Source organism: Antedon mediterranea, chromosome 8 (genome assembly GCF_964355755.1).
Source record: "Antedon mediterranea chromosome 8, ecAntMedi1.1, whole genome shotgun sequence".
Taxonomy (NCBI): Eukaryota; Metazoa; Echinodermata; class Crinoidea; order Comatulida; family Antedonidae; genus Antedon; species Antedon mediterranea.
In genome coordinates, this window is record NC_092677.1 from 17,960,305 (window position 1) to 17,984,447 (window position 24,143).

Sequence of the window (24,143 nt, forward strand, 5' to 3'; positions counted from 1 at the left end):
TATGTATTCAGAAGAATCGAAGCGCTGGCCGGTGCGAAGATGATTTGCATAATATGCAGGTGAAAAGAAGGAACGGGAATCGAATATAAATAGCTTGCATAATAACTAACACGGCAGGCCTACTTATGCGACTAATTGTGTTTAAGCAAAATTCCAGTGGCTTTTGTCTACCGGTGTTAAATTGTTTATTATATTATTATCATAAACTTGTTAATAATAATGGTTTTATAAAACATTAACCTATGTTTACATTACACATCAATTTTTAAATTTAAATTCAGGTAGTTTATACCACGGATAAATACACCAATTTTCTTATGATTGTAGTTTAAATCTATCGTCATATATTATGCCTAACTATCATTTTTATTAGCCCTCTTCCAATTTAAAATAAATAGGCATGTGAGAAAACCGAAAGTATGATCAATGTAATAAAGCTACATGGGTTTCAAATGTTGATGAAAATGTGCAATTTATTTGAAAATTGTGCATTTCACATTTCAAGTAAATCAGAAAGGTGCAGAGAAAACTTTCAACTTATTATTATGAATGTCGCCATCTTTCTATTTATATCGCCAGACCAAGAACCATTGACTTATATTTCATCCTACATATTTAAAATTACGTTATCAATAATGTATTCATGGAGTGCTTTAGAAAATACAAATATACAGTATAGTAACAGTCAATTTAATGAACCAATGTTACAGTACGCTCTACTCAACGTTTTTCAGTTTGAGTTAATTTTTTAATTATATAACATTCTCGGTTGACATAATGGATTATTATTCAACAATAACATTAATTACTATGGCTCCATAAGTTGTGCCTGTAATAAATTTACCTCGATAATATAAACAAGATCACGCAGGATTATGAGTATTACCGGTACGTCATTTGAAATTGTGTTTGTTCAACAGTAATCCCGATCATTGAATATAGCTTGTAGGGACTCGGGACTAAAAAGTAAACATTTGAATCAATGTGGTTAGAGGTACAGTGAAAGTGAAAACAATTTACAAGACATTTTAGATCACCTCCATGCTATTTATATTGCAGTGCAGTGCGATGCTGTGAATATGTAAAAGGTTTATCCATATACAGTTGAACCTCCCTCCAGTAAGCGGCCAGCTTCTTTAACGGCCGCACTTTCAATTCAATTTATTTCCACAATATTATAACATAATAACACAATGAAATACTAGTAAACTAAAAAATAGTTATGATTTTTGTAATGATTTTGTCATTTGTATTGATAGGCCGCGGTTTTAAAAACATTTTTTTTGTGAAGAAAATTCCTGTGTTTTTTAAATAAATGAAAGGAGAAAACTACACATTTTTTGACCGACCATTTTCATGCATAAAAGCTTTTAACATTTGTCTGAAAATCATAAATAATACTAAACCACATGATCATAAAAAATAAAATACAATTAGCTGGATAATTTAGAGGCCCATTGCGTTAAGGACGCTGACAAATTTCGTGCATAGCCATAATTCGTGATTTTGGCCCTCCCAACGGTGACCGCTTAGGCGAGATTCAACCGTATAATATTTAACAAACAATTATTAACGCCCTCTATAAATAATTATTTTCACTATTAATAGCGGAGCATAATAGCGGAGTGACGTCAAGAGACACTAACTCCTCTCTGAAACTTCTGTAAGATGGCGGATAAGGCTTTATTTCCTGCAATCGTAAGGTTTCGAAATATTTCTGTATTAGGAAAGTACAAATACTTCATTAGGCCAACTGTATCAGAGTACCGCTCCAACTGAAGAGGATGATGTGTAGACATACAAGTAAAGTAATTAACTAAAATAACACATGCGTAGGCCTGAACAATAAGTATAATTATCTTTTTTATTATATTTATAATTTACATACAGTATACACAATTAGTATCATTGTTGAAAATCATCTTGGGTTACTTTTTTCAATAAGCCGTAACATAAAAAAAAATGCACAATGTAGTACATCTTGCAATTAAACAATGCTTCATTGCTTTGATCACGTCATTGGAAATATAGGTTACCTCCGCGCCGCTCGGACTGCTATGACAAGATGGAGCTTATGGCAAAATTGCACAACAGATATTATTCCAGGATATAATGATGCAATCCAGTAAATCCAGCTTTCGTGGTGGAAACTAGGCCTGCTTTGAATAAAACACAAACATGAACGTTATCGTTACGTTAAACGTTATCGTTACGTTATCAAAAGCTTTCCGTCATCGTAGTTCATTCTCTGATTTGATACCGTTTTCATTCGTTTACTAATTTATATTTCGTATGTATGCAGCAATAACAAAAACAGATGGAAAATTATTTTGAAAAGTGTATTTGTGTTGTTATGATAAATATTCATGTTTGATTTCAAAATGACAAAAAAAAAAGAAGAAAAGACTAGGGTACCGTCCTACACAAGTACTTACTCATGGTTTATTTGTTTATCGAAAGAAAAACTATGGTTTGAGTCTTTTATAAACCATGATATTAGAACAGGATGTGTTGGATGGCACCAGGTAGTAGGTTCTGAATCATCATTTCACTCTTTTTTGTCCAAACTAAAACTGTAAAGACTGCCGCCATTGTGACCATCAAACAATTCCTCCGTAACGTTCGGTTTCCGATATAGATTGTAGCTAACACATACACACGCACACACGACACTATAAGGCCTACCAGCCAAGAGTGAGAGCTGGACCTACCGTAAATTATAAAATAAAGGACAACATCGAAGATGTTTATACTGAATATCAACATTTTTCATAGTTCATTTGAATTTCCTAAGAAATCAAATCAAAAGAGTGAATATTGACCCTTCGGTGTTAAAACAAATGATACAATAATAATAATAAGGTTCCCAAAAACTACGTACGCATCCAATTAATGGTAGCGTCGTTCTCGTATAAAAGCTACATCCGGGTTTTAACTACCCTTGAAGATCATACAAATATCCGTTACTTTAATAAAGTAGACTAAAAAAAGAAGATGTTGGCGTTACGTATGTTCCATTAGTTATGGCTTAGAAAAATATGCATCCGGGTTTAATATTAGTAAATTAATAGAGTATGCATCTTTACTGAGCTTGTACATGGTATACAATATAAATTGTGTATTGAATATAACGTGACGTAACGAGTTTAAACAGATTAATGTTGGAGAAGGGGATGACGTCGGTGCAAACGACCCCGTGTACAGTCTTTTAACACTCGTTACTTCTGTATGGTAATTTATTTTGTTTGCTTGGTATATAAATATATATACAGCAAAACTGGACTGAAACAAAACACTCCATACATCTATTTTATCGACTCTTTTTGTCGAACAGCCAACATACTAAGAATCATAAACTAGGACCAGACACCTGGGTAACCCTTACTCTTCCCGAAGACGTATGGAGCGGGTATCAGGGTCTCCTTGTTTGTTTTTCTCCAGACTTGTTCTATTATCATAATAAATGGCTGAGGGATTCTTTACCCTGTGCCGATTTTATGGTTAGGGTTTGTTGTGCCCATGACTTACCGCTCAGTCTCTTGATTTATAAATTGCTGGTAGGTTGTTAAAGCTGTTTGTAACTATTTTGAGTTGTCTTTTTGCTTCCGATGATGCTCCTCCATCACATTGCACCATACCACGGAAATCTTATGATGATACCTGACATAATCAATCACCACTCTGTGTCATAATTATCCCCACAAAAATCACGTCACCAACTTATTGGATACGTCACACGGAAATACGTAGTTAACCCTTTAAATTCTAAATTTAAATTCTGATCACCTTTCAGACCCATGATAAAGCATTATTAGGCATCTAAGGTGCCACAAGTCGCTTGGCCTACACTTAATTTGAACCGTGGTATTAGTTACCTGACAAGAAGGTTAATCAAACCGCCGATAACAAATTGATTTGATAACTGCTCAGAAACGCGTCAAAGGCTTGTTCCAGGAATGTTAACGCGTGTCGACACGGTGCGTTCTAGGCCAAGCACACCCATCCATCTCATATTCTGAAGTAATACCGCCATTGGCCAATTAGGTGGATAATATTGAATACAATTATTTCCCTGACACATATTAAAGTACCAGGTAAGGCAATACGATAACGTTACGCTAGTGGATGGGTCGTAATTATTGTTCCCATTCTGAATTTCATTGTAGAAAATTCTACGAATGCAATTGGCATAGCTAACAACTTAAAATAAACGATGCACAAAGCAAAAGAAATATTTAGTCCTACGCTGATGAAGTTTAAAGAGTGAAGCTGAGATTTAAATCGATTGACGGTGGCGCATGTTCTGGTTCACAGTGTGTCATCTGATAGATCGGAATAGTCGATGATGTTAACGTGCTTATCAAATGTCACATTCCTGTTATAGATAAACTTTATCATTCAAGTAATCGAGAAACAACGACAGTTAACAAAACATACAGGTGACAGGTACACATCATTCATTATCTTTAATCATTCAGGTTTTACTTCCTATACAAAACGTTAGAGCCCTTATTGTCTGCTCTTCCTTGCGATGATTTTTGGAAGCGTACGGTAGTTTAGCCGCAAAGTAATTGGGACCTGGATGTTCTATCTTCTGCATTGGGAGTTTCTTAGGTTTAATTGTTGTTGGTGATTAACTCTCGTCGTCAGGAGTGGTTTGAAACTGTTGTCTGAAAATGAATACTTACTAGGCCCGTACGATGAGTGGATTGTATCAAACTCTATTGTCAATTATTTTTCTAGAGCACACAGCGTGCCTGGAATATACGTGGAGTACTATTATTACCATGCCAGTAGAGTTTTCTATAAACAAGGCCATATGCATGACTGCAGTCGCGTTCTCAAATTTGAGTTAGTGTTTACCGACTGACCATCCGACCAACCGACCGACCGACATAGTGAGCTGTAGAGTCGCGTGCAAAACGCGACTAAAAACGGATCATGCCGGCATCGTGCCGGCATCAACCACACCTGATCAACACTAGTAAATTACTAGGAATATTCCCCGCAGTGCGAAACGAGCAATCTGTGAGAACGAAAGCCGTTATATCCCCGTCTTGTACAGTCAAGTGTAAGGAACGCTTTTCTTTGCACGTATTGTTTCCACACAATTCGAGAAGTAGGCCCACGTGTATGTATGCTTCAATTGTTTTAAAACTTTCCACGCTAAAATCGTCAAAGGTAGTAAAAAGCAAGTGATGAAGATAGGGTGCATATCATATATTGCATAAACAAACAATAAAAAAGACCACAATGAATCTTTAGAATTGAATTCGTCACCATAATTACCAGGAACGCCGTAAACATAAACAATAAAGGGCGCCCTCAACAAATCGTATTTTAACGGATACTTTTATAGGCCGGATATACCTCGACCTAGTCTGGGTTCCAGGCGGAATTTTGAGGAAAAAGATAAATATTTTGGCACATATGGCGTTTCATACTTATACTACTTGAGCTCGATTTCAGGTTCAGGCAAACATCGAACTAATATATAATATAACTACAGACTTGGGGCAAGTCTGACCTCGACTAGTTATAATCCTGGCACGATAGTGAAGAGTGAATGTCCAGGGAAGAGTGAAATTACTTACATTTTACAATTTCACTCTTCCCTGGTATGCCGGTAACGATGCAGGCACGATACAGGTAGGCCTATTTATACAGGAACAGGCTGGCACGTCTGTGAGAAAAGGGCTTAGGTAGAACAACTGAAAGAAGTAGAAGTTCAGTCGGATATACAACGGTCGTTTACTGACTTTAACGACAACCAAGCGACGAGAAGAACGGAAAAGACAAAAAAGGAAAAAAAACACCGCACTTGATAATTACTTATTACATAATTATATATAGTATATAAAGATTTATTGGTTGTGTATTCTATAAAGGGAAGCAATGCATAACAATCCAGATACCAGATATGTCAATAAAAAAGAAGTGATGATATTTCAAAAATATTTGAAAAAAACAACAAACATCAAATGACGTCAAGTCTCCTGATAATGCATTTTATTTCTTTTTCGGGAAGGAGTATTTCGATAAATGAAAATACCTAATTAAATAGCAAAAGATCTTGCTGTATTTGACTCCAGTGATAAACGGACTTTACTAAGTCTCTTTCATCATATAAGATGTTACTAATAAATCCCCATAAAATGATTAATTATTAGAAAACTTTATAATGTCAGAATGAACAACCTATCACGCTTAATTACATACCAACATATATTAATGTATTAAAAACATAATAATTTGAACTGGACACAAGTACACACCATTTGTAGGTTGGTAGCTTAAGAGTGGATAAACTGACATTGGCCATTCTTTTTCGTATAATAAATTGAATACTCCACCAGAAGAGGAGTGTGGTATAATAGTTTATGGCTATGGTTAACGAACATATAGCGCAATCGGCTAAACTGGTTTGTCGCCAATGTGTTGGGCACTATACCGTGAAATACTATAGCTTTCCTTGGTCCCCGATTCGAATCCCATGGTCGCTCTCCATGTGTTCCAACTGGTTGGAATACATGTGGGGAGAGCACCGTCTTTCGGACGAGCCGTTAAGCCATTGGTTCCGGGACCTATGTGCACGTTAAAGGGCACAGTACACTCTTCTTCGAAAAGTAGGAGTTCGTCTTCTTGTGTAATGGCAAATTATAAGAAATTATAGGAACCAGAAGAACTTGAATAACAGAACAAATGGTAATAAATACAAGGAAGCTTATATACCAAACACATAATATTATCTAAAAAATATCTACAAGCACGAAATATAAGCTTATTTTACACTCTAGCAATTTCGTTTGCTCAGAGTTTAAAGACGTTTATTGTGCCTGCCTACTAGTTACATTTGTTCATCTGCAAGACCTACTGAATATTGTAAATTAATTTTCCAAGTTCACAAACGCTAATAATATATTTATAAAGCATGTGCTTGGTCTAACTTCTGCAAACCAGTTTTCTAAAGTTTGACGAATTTGTTCATCTGGTTCACATTGTAAAGCTTTAGAAAACATTCGAGTTCGCCCGAGTTACAAACTAAAGTTCTGCTACTGTTTTTTAGACAATGCTTGATGCATCTTATAATTATTGTGTTTACAAAATAAAAAAAGGGTTGAACCTCTTTGTTTTGATTGATTTATTTACAATTATTTATTTTTCCCTTTGATCCTTTGAATGTCACTAAGCTTCTAAAGCCTAGTCAAACTGGCAAACTCAAGCACATTTTGACAAGAAAAGTTTTCAGTGTACAGTAGAAGAAATTTGGAAAACTGCAGAAAACAAGTTTTCAGAAATCTACACAAGCAAACCTCAAAGAAATACAATTGTAATGTTTGCTAGTGTGTATCGTTATATGATCGTTATTCATCAGTTCTTACTTGATTCCAACGGACATGAAGTTAATTATCACTTTATAGTTAGAAAATATGATTATAAACCATATTTACAGGAGGATGTTTTAAACAAACACTGGTGAAACAGTAAAATAGACATTTTAGAAATTGAATTGTTAAGATAATATATTATATTCATACGCCGTTTCCTTATGAATAATAATATGAATATTAATATGAATATTAATAATATTTATATAAAGTACGATAAAGGCCTATTACAACAAAAATGTACCGACCATTGAAGCGACAGACGATTGTTTATGTTCAAGATGAATTGAGGTAGGCCTATATCGTATTTTTTTCTTTATACAGTTCATCAACAACTCTTTTCGTGTTCGTTTTTGGTGTATACATTTTTATACGGAACGTTTCAAGCTTAAAGTTTCTTTATATAAACCTTTGTTTATCTAGTTCTGTTTATATACATTCTTTACATCGTATCAAAATAATTTAGGCTCGCAGTTTGAGTTCTTTCTACATATGGTACGTTCTTCCATCATACTTATTTGTGCATTACACATTTTATAATACCTCTAGGATGTGACAGGATTTTGAACGTGATCTATAACCCGAAGGCTCATTCGGGTGCTTCCGGCGGAGCAACCTTCCCAGCATTCCTCGTGCGCGTTTCAAAAGGGACGATCGCCGTTTTTGTAGCATTCTACGCGGGCTTTCATGATTGTGATTGGCGTCAAGGTCTTCTGATCTGACGTGTTTTCGCAGACGATACTGGCGTATAACACCGAGGAATAATTCGTCAACATTGTGTGATAACGGCACAGATGTTTCAACATGTTTGCAATCAAACGTAGCAGCGAAGTGACGTCCTTCTACAGATAAATCATAACAAACGACATACATTATTGCACCAAATCAAATATTAATAGCATTATAATCATTGTACATATATAGCATCTTCAAATATTCATGTAACTTATGTGAATGTATTGAGTGTATGTTGTATTATTAATATAGACGTCATGAAAGGAAAATTTACCTTGATAAAAAGTTATTCTAATGGCAATTAAAAAAAATAGCAGTTGCAGCTAGGTTATTATATATGTAATTAATTCACACGTGCTTTGTTTGTTTTTGGGATAAAATATTAGCATATTGTTTTTCTCTATTCTGTACTTTTCAAACAATTATTATATACCCTTTGAGTTGATTTATGATTAATAATAATGAATAAAAGATCCAATTATTCGTAAACACATAATTATAATATGCTAGTTATTTAATCAGATCACATTGTAAGTCTAAAATATGGATGGCGTAACAATTAGAGCTCAACGTCTTGTCTGTGTATGGAATATAGGTGTTATGTGATATTGCGTCTACTACTCTACATTTTCCACGAAAAGTATCGTAGGAATATTCGATAATACAGCATCACATGTGTATCATATGTGGTGCCTGTATCTTAAATTTAAGGTTAGGGTAAGAGTTAGGCGATACATGTGAAACACATGTGATGCAATACCGAGTATCCATATGCTACAGAAGAGGCATCTGTGAAATGAAAATTAGTTTTAAGCAATTTTATTTTAAGAAATATTTTATAGATATTGTTTGGCATAAAAACTATCTGATTAAAAAATAGTGTGATGGAGAGGCCCAGTTATAGGGTCTTTTCATGCATAAAGATGGCGGTATTTCGATTCCAATCGAGCGAACGTTTTTCGGGTTGCCATTTGGTAGCAGTGTATAAAGCCATACCATTATCGCGCGCAGGTTGTCAGATGTAAAAAGGATTCGGCACACGGGTTCGAGCTTAAATTGCCAGATAAAATTAATGAGATAGTTATCCTATAATACGTGAGCGAACGGCAGAACAATAGTATATCTTGTGTGAAAACTCCCGTCGTGTGTACTGATTATATAATAGTTGCGCTCGTTGAATAATTTGTACTTGCCAGGAGACAAGTTTTAGATTTTATGATCGCATGCTTACCTTCGTATTGAATTTCTCTTGACCTTTCCAAATCAGTTTTGTTGGCAACAAGAATGATCGGATCTGTTTCTGTCTCCTTCGTTCGACGAAGTTTAAATCTTAATTCACAAGCCTTTTTGAAACTCCTTTTATCTGTAACTGAATAAACCAATAGATATGCGTCACCTGCCGTTAGATAGCTATCTTCGTTTTCTTCAAAATTTTCCTGCACAAAAACAAAAAAATCGAGTATCGTAATTGTAATTCTTCTTTTAAAAACATTCGGCATTTGAAATTTAAAGACACATTCGATGTTCTTTATGCAGGACAATTTTGTTTCAGGAAAGTATATCCACTAGCTATGCATTGCTTCACTTTTCTAAGTAGGCTATATACTTAAGGAGATGGACAAGTCTAAGTTACATATACAATTAGAATTTTTAAAGGCGTTCGATACCATTAACCACAATATTATAGCCAACACGTTAAGTGAAGAAAAAAAAATAATAAAGTTGTAAACAGAAAGTATTATGCAAGATTGCGTTTTTATAGTCGTCTGAAAAAAAACCCCAAAATTACAATGATTTTGGCGGTTTACATGTCCCAAGCGGCCTCTTGGAGACGGTAGGACAAACCTTATTTCCATTGATAGTGCTGACGTAGGATGGTGAAACATGTTACTACCAAATTTAGAAGATACACCATCATGTGAACAAAACATAATTACAATCTAACAGTTTCGCACATTCGGTTTGAGAGGAATTTGAAGATAAGAAGGTTCAGAAAAAAGCGCCCACTATTAAAGATAATTAAAAACACTTCTTTCGTTTATAGTTTATACTTGTCATTTCATATTATTTTAATTCCTGACAACTGTAATGTAAAAACCTGTTAATAAAGTTTCCGAGGGAATGTATTTTACATTCTGAAAGTACGCCTATTTTATAATATATACGTATTCCATTTTTTCATTTTAATCTATCGCACTGTTGGAAAGCTTTAGGAACAGTATCGGTAGCCTATAGTATGGTATGTAGGATGCAGATCTTACAGAGAATATTAAGGATGCCTGTGTCTTAATACGGCCTACGACAGACAGAATTGACAAAAAGTTCACATACAAGAGGTAATGATATGCTAAATGAGATATTATCCTAACCTTACGGAACATTGTTATTTGCTATTTTGAATTAATCATTACTGCCAGTAAATATTCCTACCCAAATCAGTCACGTATCATTGAAAACAAATTAAACTCGAGTAACAATAACATAGTTAATTACTGTCGTGCACATCGCGGGGTTGTTCACATTGTGTTCTGTGCTATGAAGATCAATAGATATTAGTAAAGACCAAAGCTTGTAATATCAAAAATTAATATTATTAACATCAAAGAATCTTGTAAGAATAATAATAATAATAATAATAATAACAGGATTTTTATAGCGCACATACCACTCAAGAGTGCTCAAGGCGCATTTAAAAAAAATAAAAAAACAAATTATACAAATGCCTGACAAATAAAATGCAATTTCTTTGGAGGGTCCCCATCCGTTCTCGTTCTGTCGCGGTCCCGGACCCCTACTACCTAGGTGACCAAACAAAGGAGCAGGATACACATTTGCCCTGCCACAGACGACCGGGTGCTCAGAGACAACAACCAAGACAGAGGCACCCCAAAGATAATGCTGATCAGGAAAAAGTATACTATACAATTCTAGAACTTTAAGAAACCTCATGATTTCCATATGCCTTAATGAATAAATGTGTTTTTAATAATTTTTTAAAAGTATCAACAGTTTTGCAAAATCTGATAGAGCTCGGTAGAGCATTCCATAGACGAGGAGCAGTAACGGTAAAAGCTCTGTCTCCCCATGAGTGGTGAGACTTAGGTTGATGTAGAAGCAGCGTATCACTAGAACGCAGATTCCGTCTGGGAACATACAGCCTAAGCATGTCAGAAATATATTCAGGAGCCATGCCATTAATAGACTTAAAAACAAAGAGTAATATTTTAAAAACAATGCGGTACCTACAGGAAGCCAATGCAAAGTTTCCAAGGTATTTGTTATGTGTTCATATCTTGGTAATAATAACTCGGGCATTACATTTAAATTTTTTAATATAAAATATAATACTTTATCGCCACGATAGGAACAAGTTGTGTGTACGAATAACGCCACTTTTATATGAAGTGAACGTTTACATTTGCGACGACCGACGAAGTACGTCATGTTAGTTCATTGTGCACATGCGGGAATATTGAGACATGTTTCCACGCTCCTCACCTCGACACAGGTTTTATGGTATCTAGTGCTAGAAAAAGACGAAAAGGCCAGGTCAAGATGATTGTAAATACGTATTGCTTGATATTTTAAAACCAGAGTTACCCTCTAATCGTTTCTTTTAAAGAATCTTTTAGCATACTGTGTACAAACTTATTTAGACTAGCGTATAAAGAAAAATACGTTTGCCGGTGTCATTCCATTAAGATTTACAATGCTTTCTAATCACTGAGGAATTTCTGCACTTTACTTCTAGTCCGTGTCCGACCTACGATGCGTTGATTAGATTCTATATATAGATTAAAAGTGCGTCACACATCTAAAAGTAAAATCACGTTTCTCTAGGTCATGTGCACAGAAAAAAATGTTAGCATGTCAAATTTAGCATGAAAAATATATCTGTGGTTAGGTCAAATTAAAGTAATTACAAAAGAAAACAACTGAAGTAGAGCAAACAAAAAAATACAAAAGCAATAACCGAAAATGTGAATGTAGTTGAAATTAAAAGAAAAAAGAGTAACCGAAGAAGATAAAATTTATTGAAAACAGGAAGTGAAGAAGGTGAAATAAAAAGAAAAAGGGTATCCGAATTAATAATAAATTTAAAAGAGTGACCGAAAATAAGTAGGTAAAATTATTTTTTTTAAAAAAGAAAATAACCGTAGAAAGTGAAATGAAAAGAAAAAAATGAACGAAGAAATTAAAAGGGTAACCCGAAGAAGGTGAAATTAAAATAATTTAAAAAGATTAACCGAGTGGGAAAGAGTAAGCAATTTTGAAAAATCTGACCATTTTTTTTAGATTATCAACCAGTATAATTATTAGGTTATGTTTTTTGTTTGTTGCGATGCATAAAGTACACATCCAAACACGGCTGGCGATGACGGCTGCATGAACACGGTCATTAATTCGTAGCTGCCGGGTGATATCGTCCTACCATTAGTGTAAACGCCACATTAAAGTCAAAGTACGGGTAATGTAGCAAAGTTATTATGATAAGGCCTAATTAAGTAGGATAAAGTCACGGTGTAATATTGGTCGGAATGGTCTCATAATGTACACAGACGCCAAACGGATATTGTCGGGTTACTGCGTTATAGTGTTTTGAAGAAATGTATGTCCAGTGATTATGGAAAACTATAATATACTTACAGTTTAGACTTTGTTATTGAGTGCTAATTGGGAACTCGTATGACAAAGACAACGTTATTATAATAATATTATAAGCTGTCTTGATCACAAAATTAAATTTCTTTGAAAGATAAGATGATAATGTAGTTTGATTTCAGACAAACAACATAGGAAAACCCAATACCCTAGGCGCAATTTGCTATTGTTGGATTCCAACAACGAAAGGTCACAAGAGGAGCTATGGTTTTATGTTTTGAGAACAAATGTCCTTATCTAAAACACTGTATAGTTAAATCTAGGTCATTTAATATCACATCTCTATTTTTACACATCTTGTTTACCAACCAAACTCTCACAGGAGAATTATTGATGCGTAAATTAATAACAACATAACTAAACATTTTAATTACCAGATAACTTCATCTGTTAGGATGAAATTCAATCTTTATTTCTCCGAATCAAAACTTTAATTATTTTGTTATTGTTATAAATTTATAGACATGCAATCATGTTTTCAAATTTCAAGTCAACCTCAAAACGTCAATTTGAGCATGTCGACGTCAAATGACTAATTGACGGCACGCAATGAAAGCAGGGTATTAGTGATGGTTGTTTCAGACACTCACCTTCTAACGTAACCCAAGATAGTTGGTTTCATTTAATTAACCATTATGTGAATAATATTTACCATTTATATGCAGTTACTATATTTACCACAGTTGTTTTTATTTTTTGTTTATTTGAAAACCCAAACATCATTAGAACATCATGAATAAACACGAGAAAAATAGCGCCCTCTGACAGTGTGCAATTGCTGCGCTTGAATTTGGTACCGTAACTGGTACTATTTAAATGACGTATCAGAGCTAGCGAGTGGCCGAGAGGTTACATCGTAACCGTAATTACGTAGCCATAACATCGGAAAGGGTTCGAGGCGAGGCTCACTCACTCGGATAAGGGCTATGTACATGTACACATCTACCTCATGTGCACTTTAAAGAACCTAGCATCTTTCCAGACGATCAGGGAGGTTATCACAGGGTACTAGTACACACCGCCACTGATCATAACTGGGCATTTTAAGAGAACAGTCTTTTTGACTGAATAGTATATAAAAAACAAACTATAAATCTATAACACTTTAAACTTTAAAAAAATTCAATCCAAAATATTACTGATTATTATTAGTATCTTTTAATACTTCCACTATACTGTATGTTTTGTAGATAGTTACCTTTTTGTAAATGTTCTTGTACTATAAATGTAAATGACTATGTTAGTTGTCTTTGAATTATTTGTATTATATTGTTAATATTTCTCTACTAAACCACTGCAATGCTTTAGCACTGAGAGTGTCATTCAATATAAAGAAAAAAATAACAAGCTAATGTTTGATTTGCTGTGCTTACCTGTCCGTATGGCGGTGTGTCAACAAGTTGAATGACTACCTCTTCATTATCTACCAAGATCTTCTTCTCATAAATCTCACAATTTGTATCTAAAAATCAGAATTTAAAATACATATTAACCATAATAAAGTAAGCTGAAATTGAGGTAGTGCATTATAATTTTCGTCTTTGACTATATATTTTTATTTCTATTTACCGTGTAATTTAAAAAAAATCTTGAGAGGGCTAAATAGGAAATATGTATATTTTATAACATTGTGTGTGTGTAAACAGGTTGTGGTGATTTGTGTATTTACATACAGTAACAACGAAATAAACAATAATAATACTACGCGTCGTGGCATACCGTTATTTTCTGTAGAGAAACTCAGCAGAAACCCAGTTAACAAGTCGTCTCAATAATATTGAGTATATTATACTATCTTAGGAAAGTCCAACGATAAAGGTTCACTAGTTTATCATGTAACAACTTTATATCAAAATTAAGAATTTACCTCTGATACTAATACATACGATATTTACCTAGACACACCAGGGAGTTGGAAACACTAAGGAAATCTTACTAATAATCCGCCAAAGTACCATAAAATCGTTATATTCTTGTATTGTGATACGTCAAAAGCAAATAGATCAATTTCTTGGCTTTTATTTTGAAATATTGCATAAAGCTAATTCTGATTTAGTAACGCCATGACACGCTCGCGTTAAAATGCCAAATTCAGTGTACGTATTTAGCTCAATGTAATAACGTAGAATCAATTTAGGTAAATGATTTATGATGGTTATCTTTTATGAACTTCTTTTAAAATAATGTAATTAATATTAGAGACATTTTAAAAATAAATTATGCAACTTTTGGTTTATTGTTTCTTTATTTTGATTCTAAAAAATATACATAAATAAGCATAATATCATAATATACAGATTAAAAAAATGGAAAGGGCTTGAACAGCTTATAAGTTAGAAAATATTGCTTCCCTTACCCTCTATATTACCCCACGTTATACAAAATGTTCTAAATGATCAGGAAATCAAGATGATTACAACCTAACCCTAGCCCTAACCCCCAACAGAAAGAAATGTTTGGCGAAAAATAAAAGCCTATAGTTGGTAATTTTGGTTTTAATTAATTTTAAATGGCTTACGAATATCTACTCAATACCTTATTCATAGAAATAGGTGTTGACAACAATAACAAGTCTGTTGATTAATTGAATAATTAAAGAAGTGAAGCACGCGGTTAGAATTGGCAACTTTCTCAGCATCTAGACCTCTACACAACGCATTGACAGGAATTACTACTTTAGTGGAAACAATTGTGATAAACAAATATCAATAAATAGTAGACTTTGTAGTATTAAACATTAAAAAATACATAGTTCTGATACACGTGATTATGTCAAATTATTTATTCATTTATGTACCTTGGATTCATTCATTCATTCATCTTTTATTTCGGAAATAGCTCAATAACAAATTATATATAAACAACAACAATATATATAAATATATAGATATATAAAAAAAACCTACGCCACATAGTCACGTGGTTAAAAACAATAGCTTCATCTATCCACCATGTAGATTGGATGAAGGAAAAGCAAATTCATGAATACATTTTGTGAAAATATTGCCTGTCCTCCCCAACCTGCACAACATGCCAAACACCACCTTACGTTGTAGTTCGTAGAACGAGCACATGTGGTTTTCTACAAACATGGTGCTGGCACTGCATGACCTAGGTTTATTAAGGAGCAGGCGTAAGGCTTTATTGCTTCCATAGATTTTACATTAAAATTAGCCTACAGAGAAGCACAGTATAAGTTATTACAATATGTTTTAAACAAAAAAACATTTTATGTTTTTAGAGCAATTAAATCTGTATTATTTAATAGGCCTATTTGACAATATACAATTTCTGCTGACGGTACAACAGCTGTGAATTTTGACACTGAAACAGATTAAATCAATAAATACAAATCATTGACAAGCGACAGATTGTGATCCTTCGTTTTAATATGTGTATTAGATAATAAACATAATAAGTAGAAATGCTTATGAACCGCGTCACCGGCAGCATTGGAATATTTTGTTTAGTGGCCTTTGATGATACCACTTTTGATTCAATTCTGTAGTAGTTAACTGATGGCCGTTTTCATAAATATAGAGTGTTAACCTTTTCATGTTAAATTGTTTTACAAATATAAAGTTGATTTGAAATGACCTTTAGACTTAAAATAAATTGAGAAACCTATTTAAATGGTCACGATGGTTTATGATCATGATAAGACTACGGTACCACATAGATCTCAGGAAATATGTTTTCACAGAAACAAACCACGTATTATATTCCAGCATCTCATGCTAAATTATTGCTATATCTAACATGAAAATGAACATCTTAAGGCTGATTACCAGCTGCATTATTGGAGTATGTTTCCATACGTGTTTGATAAAAAAAAAATGAAAGTTTGTTTATGTGCGCTATAAGAATGAACTATATTATTATGACTAATAAATAGCACACTTCCACATTTCTGATATGTAATGAGTGCATGGTGTGGTAGATTCTGAATTTGAATCGCTCGTATTAGGTATACCTGAACAAAAAGATTACTAAAACTATAGTAAAGGTTAATTAAATTGCATGATCCAATGCAATTTACTATAGATTTTAATTCGGTGCAATCTTTACACCCAATCTTCATAAATGAGTAAATGCAAAATATATTTATGATGCGAGACACTTACATTGTGACGTGTTCGCAAAACCAAAATCAAGGACGAGATTAGACTGATAGATATAATTTAATTTTGTAAACAAATATTAGCATACATGTAAACCATACACTGAAATTAAAACAGTTGACAGAGTGCATCACTGAAAGCAGATTCGACACGCTAAACTTAATGTCTCAATCAAAACGCTTGAGTAAGATTGAATATTATATTATAAACAATTTAAATGTCACTTGATTGAACCAATAACTTGAAATAACAAGGGAGACCTGATGTATGCAGAATCATGTGTACATCAACAAACCAATTACGTCGTGTAAATGTGTGTTCGTTAACACTCGGTCCACTATCATCTTTTATAGGCATGAACGCGTCCACCAAAAATATTATTTTATAATAGCTCACTCGTCCTAGTTCACACCGTTTAGTTATTCTGGAGTATGACACACTCACACAGACAACCGATACTTTGTAACTGGGTCTTAAATCTTGCTAAAATAGGCCTCAATACAAATTCATTAACAATTATACATGACAAGTACGTCATATTTTAACATAAAATAATTATAGATTGTGTAAAAAATTTTAAAAATAGTTATGAATGTCAGTATTTGCCACAGAGAGAAAAAGAACATTTATTATTGTTGAACTGCACTCTTCCCTGAATGGAAAGTGTTCCAACAAAATTCAACACATCACAATCTTTGGGTGTCCCTTTCTCTGTACACGTTTTCCGTTGTCATGTCTAGTGACGCTAAACTGTGGGTAATGTATATGTAAGAAAAGGCTGTAGATAGGAGACAAGAAACTACAGCTGCTGTTATAGTTTCTAGACATAATACCGTACGAGAAATCGGGTGTCTCTATTGCGTATTAATTTGCAGTTAGTAACGTTCAGTTTCAAGTTATTGGTTCCACAAGACTAAATTTGTAAGTTTCTGTCCCACAAGAGAGTCCAGTCAAGTATTGTGGTAACTTCCTAAACTATAGCTTGATTGTGCTAAAACCTATTAAATTGTTAATTGTACCAATAAATTAAGTTTACTATAATATTTTGCACTCCAACTCAATTATTCATAAACCCAGAGGCAATGAAGAATTTTAAATAATATAGACAATTCAATTTCCGATAATAATTGCGTTCAGTTTTAACTCCAAATAATGGTCTCACTTGAATTTTCTTAAATGCCTTAATTGTAGTATCAATGCCGACACTTAAACTAAAATGATTTAACCATAGACCTATACAAATGTATAATGGTTTATCCCTCAAAAGTGATTCAGTTTGTCTAGTTTGAGATTACGTCTGATAAATTTAGAAGATTTTGTTATCACCTTGTAATGATGAGTGTATTTATAATTTTGTCATTCATTCTAATCTTCAAGATTCAAGATTCAAGAAATTTTATTTGTCCATAAAAATGGAAATTCACTTTGCTTGGTAGATTAAAACAACAATATTGCAACAATTTAAAAACGTGCAGTATTATAACAGATTAAAAATACAAGATAAAAAGTTAAAAATACTGTTAAAAATGTAAAACTATTAAAAATTGCATTAACGTCTTACATTAGAATTAAAAATATGAATGCTATTTACAACGAAGGATTTTCTAGTTCTACAAAGATTTGCTCTTGGAGGTCGTAGCCTAATGCCTGATCTATTTAAGTTATAACAGTAATGTAACGGATGAGTGGGGTCTTTCATAATATTGTTTACTTTTTTTAGAATACTCTTTTCATAGATAAATGAACAAGGCGTAAGATCAGCTTTAATAATACGTTGTGCAATTTTACGTGGTCTCTCAATATTTTTCTTATCATTTTCAGTAAAGTTACCATAAAAACATCCAATGCTAAAAGATAAAATACTTTGAATAATACTTTGATAAAATAGAATTAAAATAGTGTTATCAACTCTAATTTGCTTGAGTTTTCTGAGAAAGTAGAGCCTTTGAGATGCCTTCTTGGAAATCATGAGAGAGTTTGACTCCCATTTTAATTTGTTGTCAATTATAGTACCTAAGTATTTGTATTGGGTTACTCTTTCAACCTTGGTTCCTTTAATAGTTATTACATTATGTTCAACTGCAGTTTTACGAAAATCTATTATCATCTCTTATCATGGTTTTAGTAATATTAAGTATTAGTTCATATCTTCACACCAATTAACAAATCTTCCAACTTCATTAACAAATTCATTTACATTATGCTTACTATCGCAAAGAAAACCACTAATTACAGTATCGTCAGCGTATTTTACAATATTGCAATCTTTGCTTAAAATATTAAAACTACTAGAATAAAAAGAGAACAAAATTGGAGAGATAACACATCCTTGAGGAGCTCCAACACTGGTAGATTCTTTGTTGGATAGGATACCATTGCACTTAACCATCTGTGGTCTATTAATCAAAAAACTATATATAACTTTGGCGAGCTGAGGTGAGACATTAAAACTTAATAATCTATCAATTAAAACATGTGGTAAAATAGTATTAAAAGCACTGGAGAAATCGAAAAATATAGACCGTACATAATTTCTTTTTGAATCAAGGTGATGATATGTATCATGGAGATAAGAATTAACAGCATCGTCAACCCCTCTATTTTTCTTGTATGCAAATTGATTCTTATCTGCATTACCAATATTTTCCTTAAGTCTAGAAACAATCAACCTTTCTAAGCATTTCATTAAATTTGAAGTAATTGCAATTGGTCTAAAATCTTTTGGTACACTTATAAACATCTTATTATTTCGATGAGTTTATCAAACGTTTTAGCAGTTGCAATATCCATCAATGCATAGGCCTAAGGTAAGTTAAAGTATCATCAAAGAGATAACATTGTCTTGGATGTGTATTGGATGTACTGAACTATCTAGAAATCTAAGGCTAAGTTAATAATCTATAATGTTACATACACCTTCGAGCATTACTAAAAAGGTAGACAGAAAATGCAAAGAATCACCTTCACCATAGTATACATGTATAGGCTACCTAAACTTTGAAATTGAAGATTAACATTTAACTTAAAAGTGAGATTTTTCTATTTTTGTTCATCCTTTACAAATAGGTCTTACGAAAAAAACGGTTTTAAATAACGCTATGGCGTACTATATATCAGGTTATTATGTGCTTTTTTTTAATTAAGATCAGGTACTGCACCGTGATTTAATTCTAAACTCGTGCTTTCAAAACTGTTTTTATGATTAGCATTTAGCAAAAAAGGAATGAGATTTGAACTCGGGATAATGTGCATAAGAACCACTGCATGTTTGTTCTATCTTCTGATAATCAATAAACCACAATAACTTACCATAATATTTATTAGCTTGTTAAAGACTAATAATAAAAGCTTTTAACCGTTATATCATTAATGTACTACTGTAACTACGCCCGAGTTCACAAATCGAGGGACCTTGTTGAAGTTTCATCAGATAAAGCATCACTAATTTATTGAGGAAATAATTCAATTGTGTTTCTGCTATGATTAGTTGACAGAATTGAAAATTGCGGTGATCTATGATGGAGATAATAATCAAGTGAGATGCTTACTACACTGCTGTCGACACTTAGGATAATAAGCAAACCCATCAATCCTATCTTACTTCAATGTACTTAGGCAAATGGATAATGACTAAATTATTATTTCTATATTTAGATATAAAAACATTATTATGACATTTCAGAGAAATATCAAATATTAGTAAATATCAAAATTTATTGGAAACAATTATGATAATTGACATCAAATATTGTTTGTTGTCACAAAGACAGTATTATATTCGAATTGTATACTGTAGGCTTATACTTGTTAGTGCTTGCAGAGTCGGAAGACGTCCAATTGCTTTAGATAGATGGTAATTATGCTGTTGTGTTACAGAACGTCGAGAATGAGATGTATGCTGTGTGTGTTCTTGCCTGTGTTTATAAATTATTATATTTTTAAGATCTTAATGTTAGTTCAAAAAAGGTTTTCGTTAATTGCATAACCCAGCTAAGTGGTTCATAAAAAAACTTAAAACCACCTAAGTGAATCATTGCATCATTTGAGTAATATCGTATCACGTTTTTGTATTCTCCCATTTCAACGAGTGAAATTACTATTCCACGGTCAATGTTTTTGTAAAAAAATGTATGCAACGTCGTTCACCCGAAGATATTGCATGACCGGAAATAAACATGTTTATTATCTAATTATTCTGCTCCGGCGGCCAAAATCCGCGAGCACCTGACTTATACATGGTCTAGTTTTCAACATTTGATCCAGGGGGATAACAATAATTTACTCTAAATCTGTAGGTTTATTATAAACTAATAATCAATGTGTTATATTCCTCGAATAGGTAAGACATCCATCAAATGTAAATTATGTAGACTAGTTATCTATACAAATATTAATAGTCATTAACGAACTAAGATAAAAAATACATTACATACTGTAGTTCGTCCTAATTATGTGACCACAAGCCTACACATTCACATCAAGTCCCAGGGACCTAATTAATGCTTTATCCACTTAGGCTAATCCTAATTTCTCTAAGGACAATATACAATCATTACAAGCATGAACGATCAGAACGTTGGGAGAAAAAATAAAAAGTATCAGAAGATATTATATATGTATCGTAATTAGTCCTATAAAAAGAAAAGTATTAATTACAATACGTGTATGAATTATTTTGTGTGAGTTAGGTCTACATGTCAAATAAAGCTATGATCGCGTTCTATATTGAGAAAACTACAACTCAGTGATATACAGCAATCTAATAACACAATTCTTCTTCATAGAAAACAGGATAGGCAAAAAACACAATTAAAATTTGTAAATAAATTGCTATTAGCTATTTTACGCTGTAAATTGGAACTTGGTATTGTATCGTATTAATAAGATACAAAAATAAACTCTTTATACAAAATTGGATGACATGTCATGGAATTTTCTTGGGGAGATTTAGTGTTATGAGTGAGTACACGTAATTGAGTGATTCAAAATCGCAAAGGACGTCTATTCCATTGACATTGAGCTAGATAAAAACAACCCTTACCGTGTTCTCTTGAGAGTTCATCATTAGAGTCTGAGGAAGAGTCAAACGTTTCAATGAGTGCAGACTTTCCAACTCCAGAACATCCAAGCAATATTACACGTATGATGTGTGGCCTACCATCATGGTGATACTCCTCTAGATCAAGAACGTCAAAACTCAAAGATGGTGCACTTGCGCTACGCGCGCGTGGTCCCTTGATTGTCATGATAACACTTCAAACGGCGTTGTTACACTACTTTTTAAAACATTATCGTTCAACAAATAGTATAATAATGTCGATCGATTGAATCTGCTACTCTGAATGAACTTTTTGATACGTTAGTGACCCAAATGCCTGAAACACTCAGATCAACAAGAAATAAGTTACAAGAGAACTTGTTTGCTCCCGCTGTCAGTTGTCTAAGATTGCGCCAAAACTGATCAATAAGCTGGCTTGAGTAATACCAGGCCGCAGTCGAGGCAACACAATTGTAAAACGCAATTAGGAAATCGATACAAACGTCGAGTTACTGACTCGCTGTGTTTCGACAGATATCAATATGACACTTGCCTTAAATATCTATCTACTCAGTTTGTTGTCTTCAATAATAACACAGCGCCTGTTCGAACATCAAGATACAGTACGATTGAAATTTACCGTCTGCTATTTATGACAAACTACCAGTGACGTCAAGAGGTTTTACCCAATCAAAACGCATGACTCACAAGCGCTTTAATTTCTGTCTATTGTTATCAATTTTTTATGATGATGCAGATAAAAAAAATATAAATCATAACGCATTTTCATTATGGTCTTGTTGATTAACAGTTGGGCGATGTATTAATAACACATGACGAATATGTACTCAATTAGTAAGCACAATATAAAAGTCATCTGTTCATATTCTAGCATAAATATCATGCATTTACATTTAGGCCTAATGAATAAAACATCATTATTTTCATCGCATCGTGCACTCGATTGTTTTCTAATATAGATTTTTAAAGTTGGCTTTTTTTGGTTGGGAGGGAGACATAAAATTATACATAGGCCTATACATGCAAAACGCTAGTGGCCTTAAAATAATCAATAGTAGCAACACGAGTTAGTTCCGTTCTATAAACAAACGATTCTCGTATATAATCATGATCGCTAGGCTAACATTATTAGATCATGGGTTACATGGCCCTAAATACAATACAATAAAGCGCCTCACGGTTAGCAAATAATATAGTCATTTTAACACATAACAACATAATTCAAATAAAATATTAATCAAATAATCATAATAATAATCGCTTTCCTAGTTAAATTTGACTATTAGCTTTGTTAAAACAGCTATTATAAATCACAAATTCAGGAGTTTAAGTTATTTGGGTAAAATACAGCTTAGCTATTAGTAGCATCTGTTAAGCTATCCTATGCAGCAACAAGCAAGCTTGGCTTTTAACATTCACATTGCAGGTGCTCGAAATGTACTTTCACCGCAGTAGCAAGACAGTAAGTGAATTAAATGAATATAGGGCTGCCTGTCCTATATGCAACATGAGAAATGGAAAAACCCGATTATTAGATGTGCTTCACATATCCAAAATGAGAAGAAATTCGCAAATTATAATAATGCCAACATATCAAACTTTACTGACAGATATGTGAAAAATAATAATATAACATGTTACGGTATTGTTTGTTTTAACAATATTTTTTTTTTATCGGTAGGCCTATTTTATTTATTCGTATAGCCTGAGTTTTCTGTGCTATAATTCAAATGTGGTGATGTAAATTTTAATCATATATTCACAAATTACATTTATATTTGATTAGTGGCACCAGAAGAAAGGTTAATGTCCTTTAGTCTATGGAAATCCAGACAAGACGTGCTCAACTGGAGTTTTATTCATTGCAATAACAACTCTTACAACGTATGCGCATATTATTATCAAAATAACACCGGTGTTACAAAATTTGTTAAAATTCAGTATCAGCAATACAAATGTGCATTGAACCCAAGTGAAACGCTGTAAGTGCTAATTCTTGGTTACCCAACGCAATAACGTAGGCGCAACGTAAGTGATTGGACCAATGGTCAACTGTCTCTTGCGCTGCGTTAAGTCCTTGCGTTGCTTCTGATTCGACTAATCACAAGCGATGGATTATTCGTCTTTGCGTTACGTCTCTAGTAAGAACCAAGAGTTTTGGGAACCCAACTTTAAGAT

General features: G+C 33.2%; 1 protein-coding gene across 1 annotated transcript; it reads right to left on the reverse strand.

Moving 5' to 3' along the window:
- Nucleotides 1-5,987: 5,987 nt before the first annotated feature.
- LOC140057058 (GTP-binding protein GEM-like) lies at nucleotides 5,988-22,554 on the reverse strand. Its single transcript, XM_072102602.1, has 4 exons — nucleotides 21,948-22,554; nucleotides 14,159-14,247; nucleotides 9,355-9,559; nucleotides 5,988-8,230 (listed from the first exon to the last, which is right to left on the reverse strand). Exons 1-4 carry the CDS (start codon nucleotides 22,150-22,152, stop codon nucleotides 7,923-7,925), a joined length of 807 nt encoding a protein of 268 aa, XP_071958703.1. The 5' UTR covers nucleotides 22,153-22,554; the 3' UTR covers nucleotides 5,988-7,922.
- Nucleotides 22,555-24,143: the final 1,589 nt, after the last annotated feature.

What these genes read in the sequence shown, in the direction of transcription:
- LOC140057058 (XM_072102602.1), bottom strand. Translation starts at nt 22,152, where the DNA reads ATGACAATCAAGGGACCACGCGCGCGTAGCGCAAGTGCACCATCTTTG. An exon ending in TGAACTCTCAAGAGAACACG is followed by an intron (nt 14,248 to 21,947) that starts GTAAGGGTTGTT and finishes TCTGATTTTTAG; the next exon opens with ATACAAATTGTGAGATTTAT. An exon ending in AAGAGAAATTCAATACGAAG is followed by an intron (nt 8,231 to 9,354) that starts GTAAGCATGCGA and finishes ATTTATCTGTAG; the next exon opens with AAGGACGTCACTTCGCTGCT.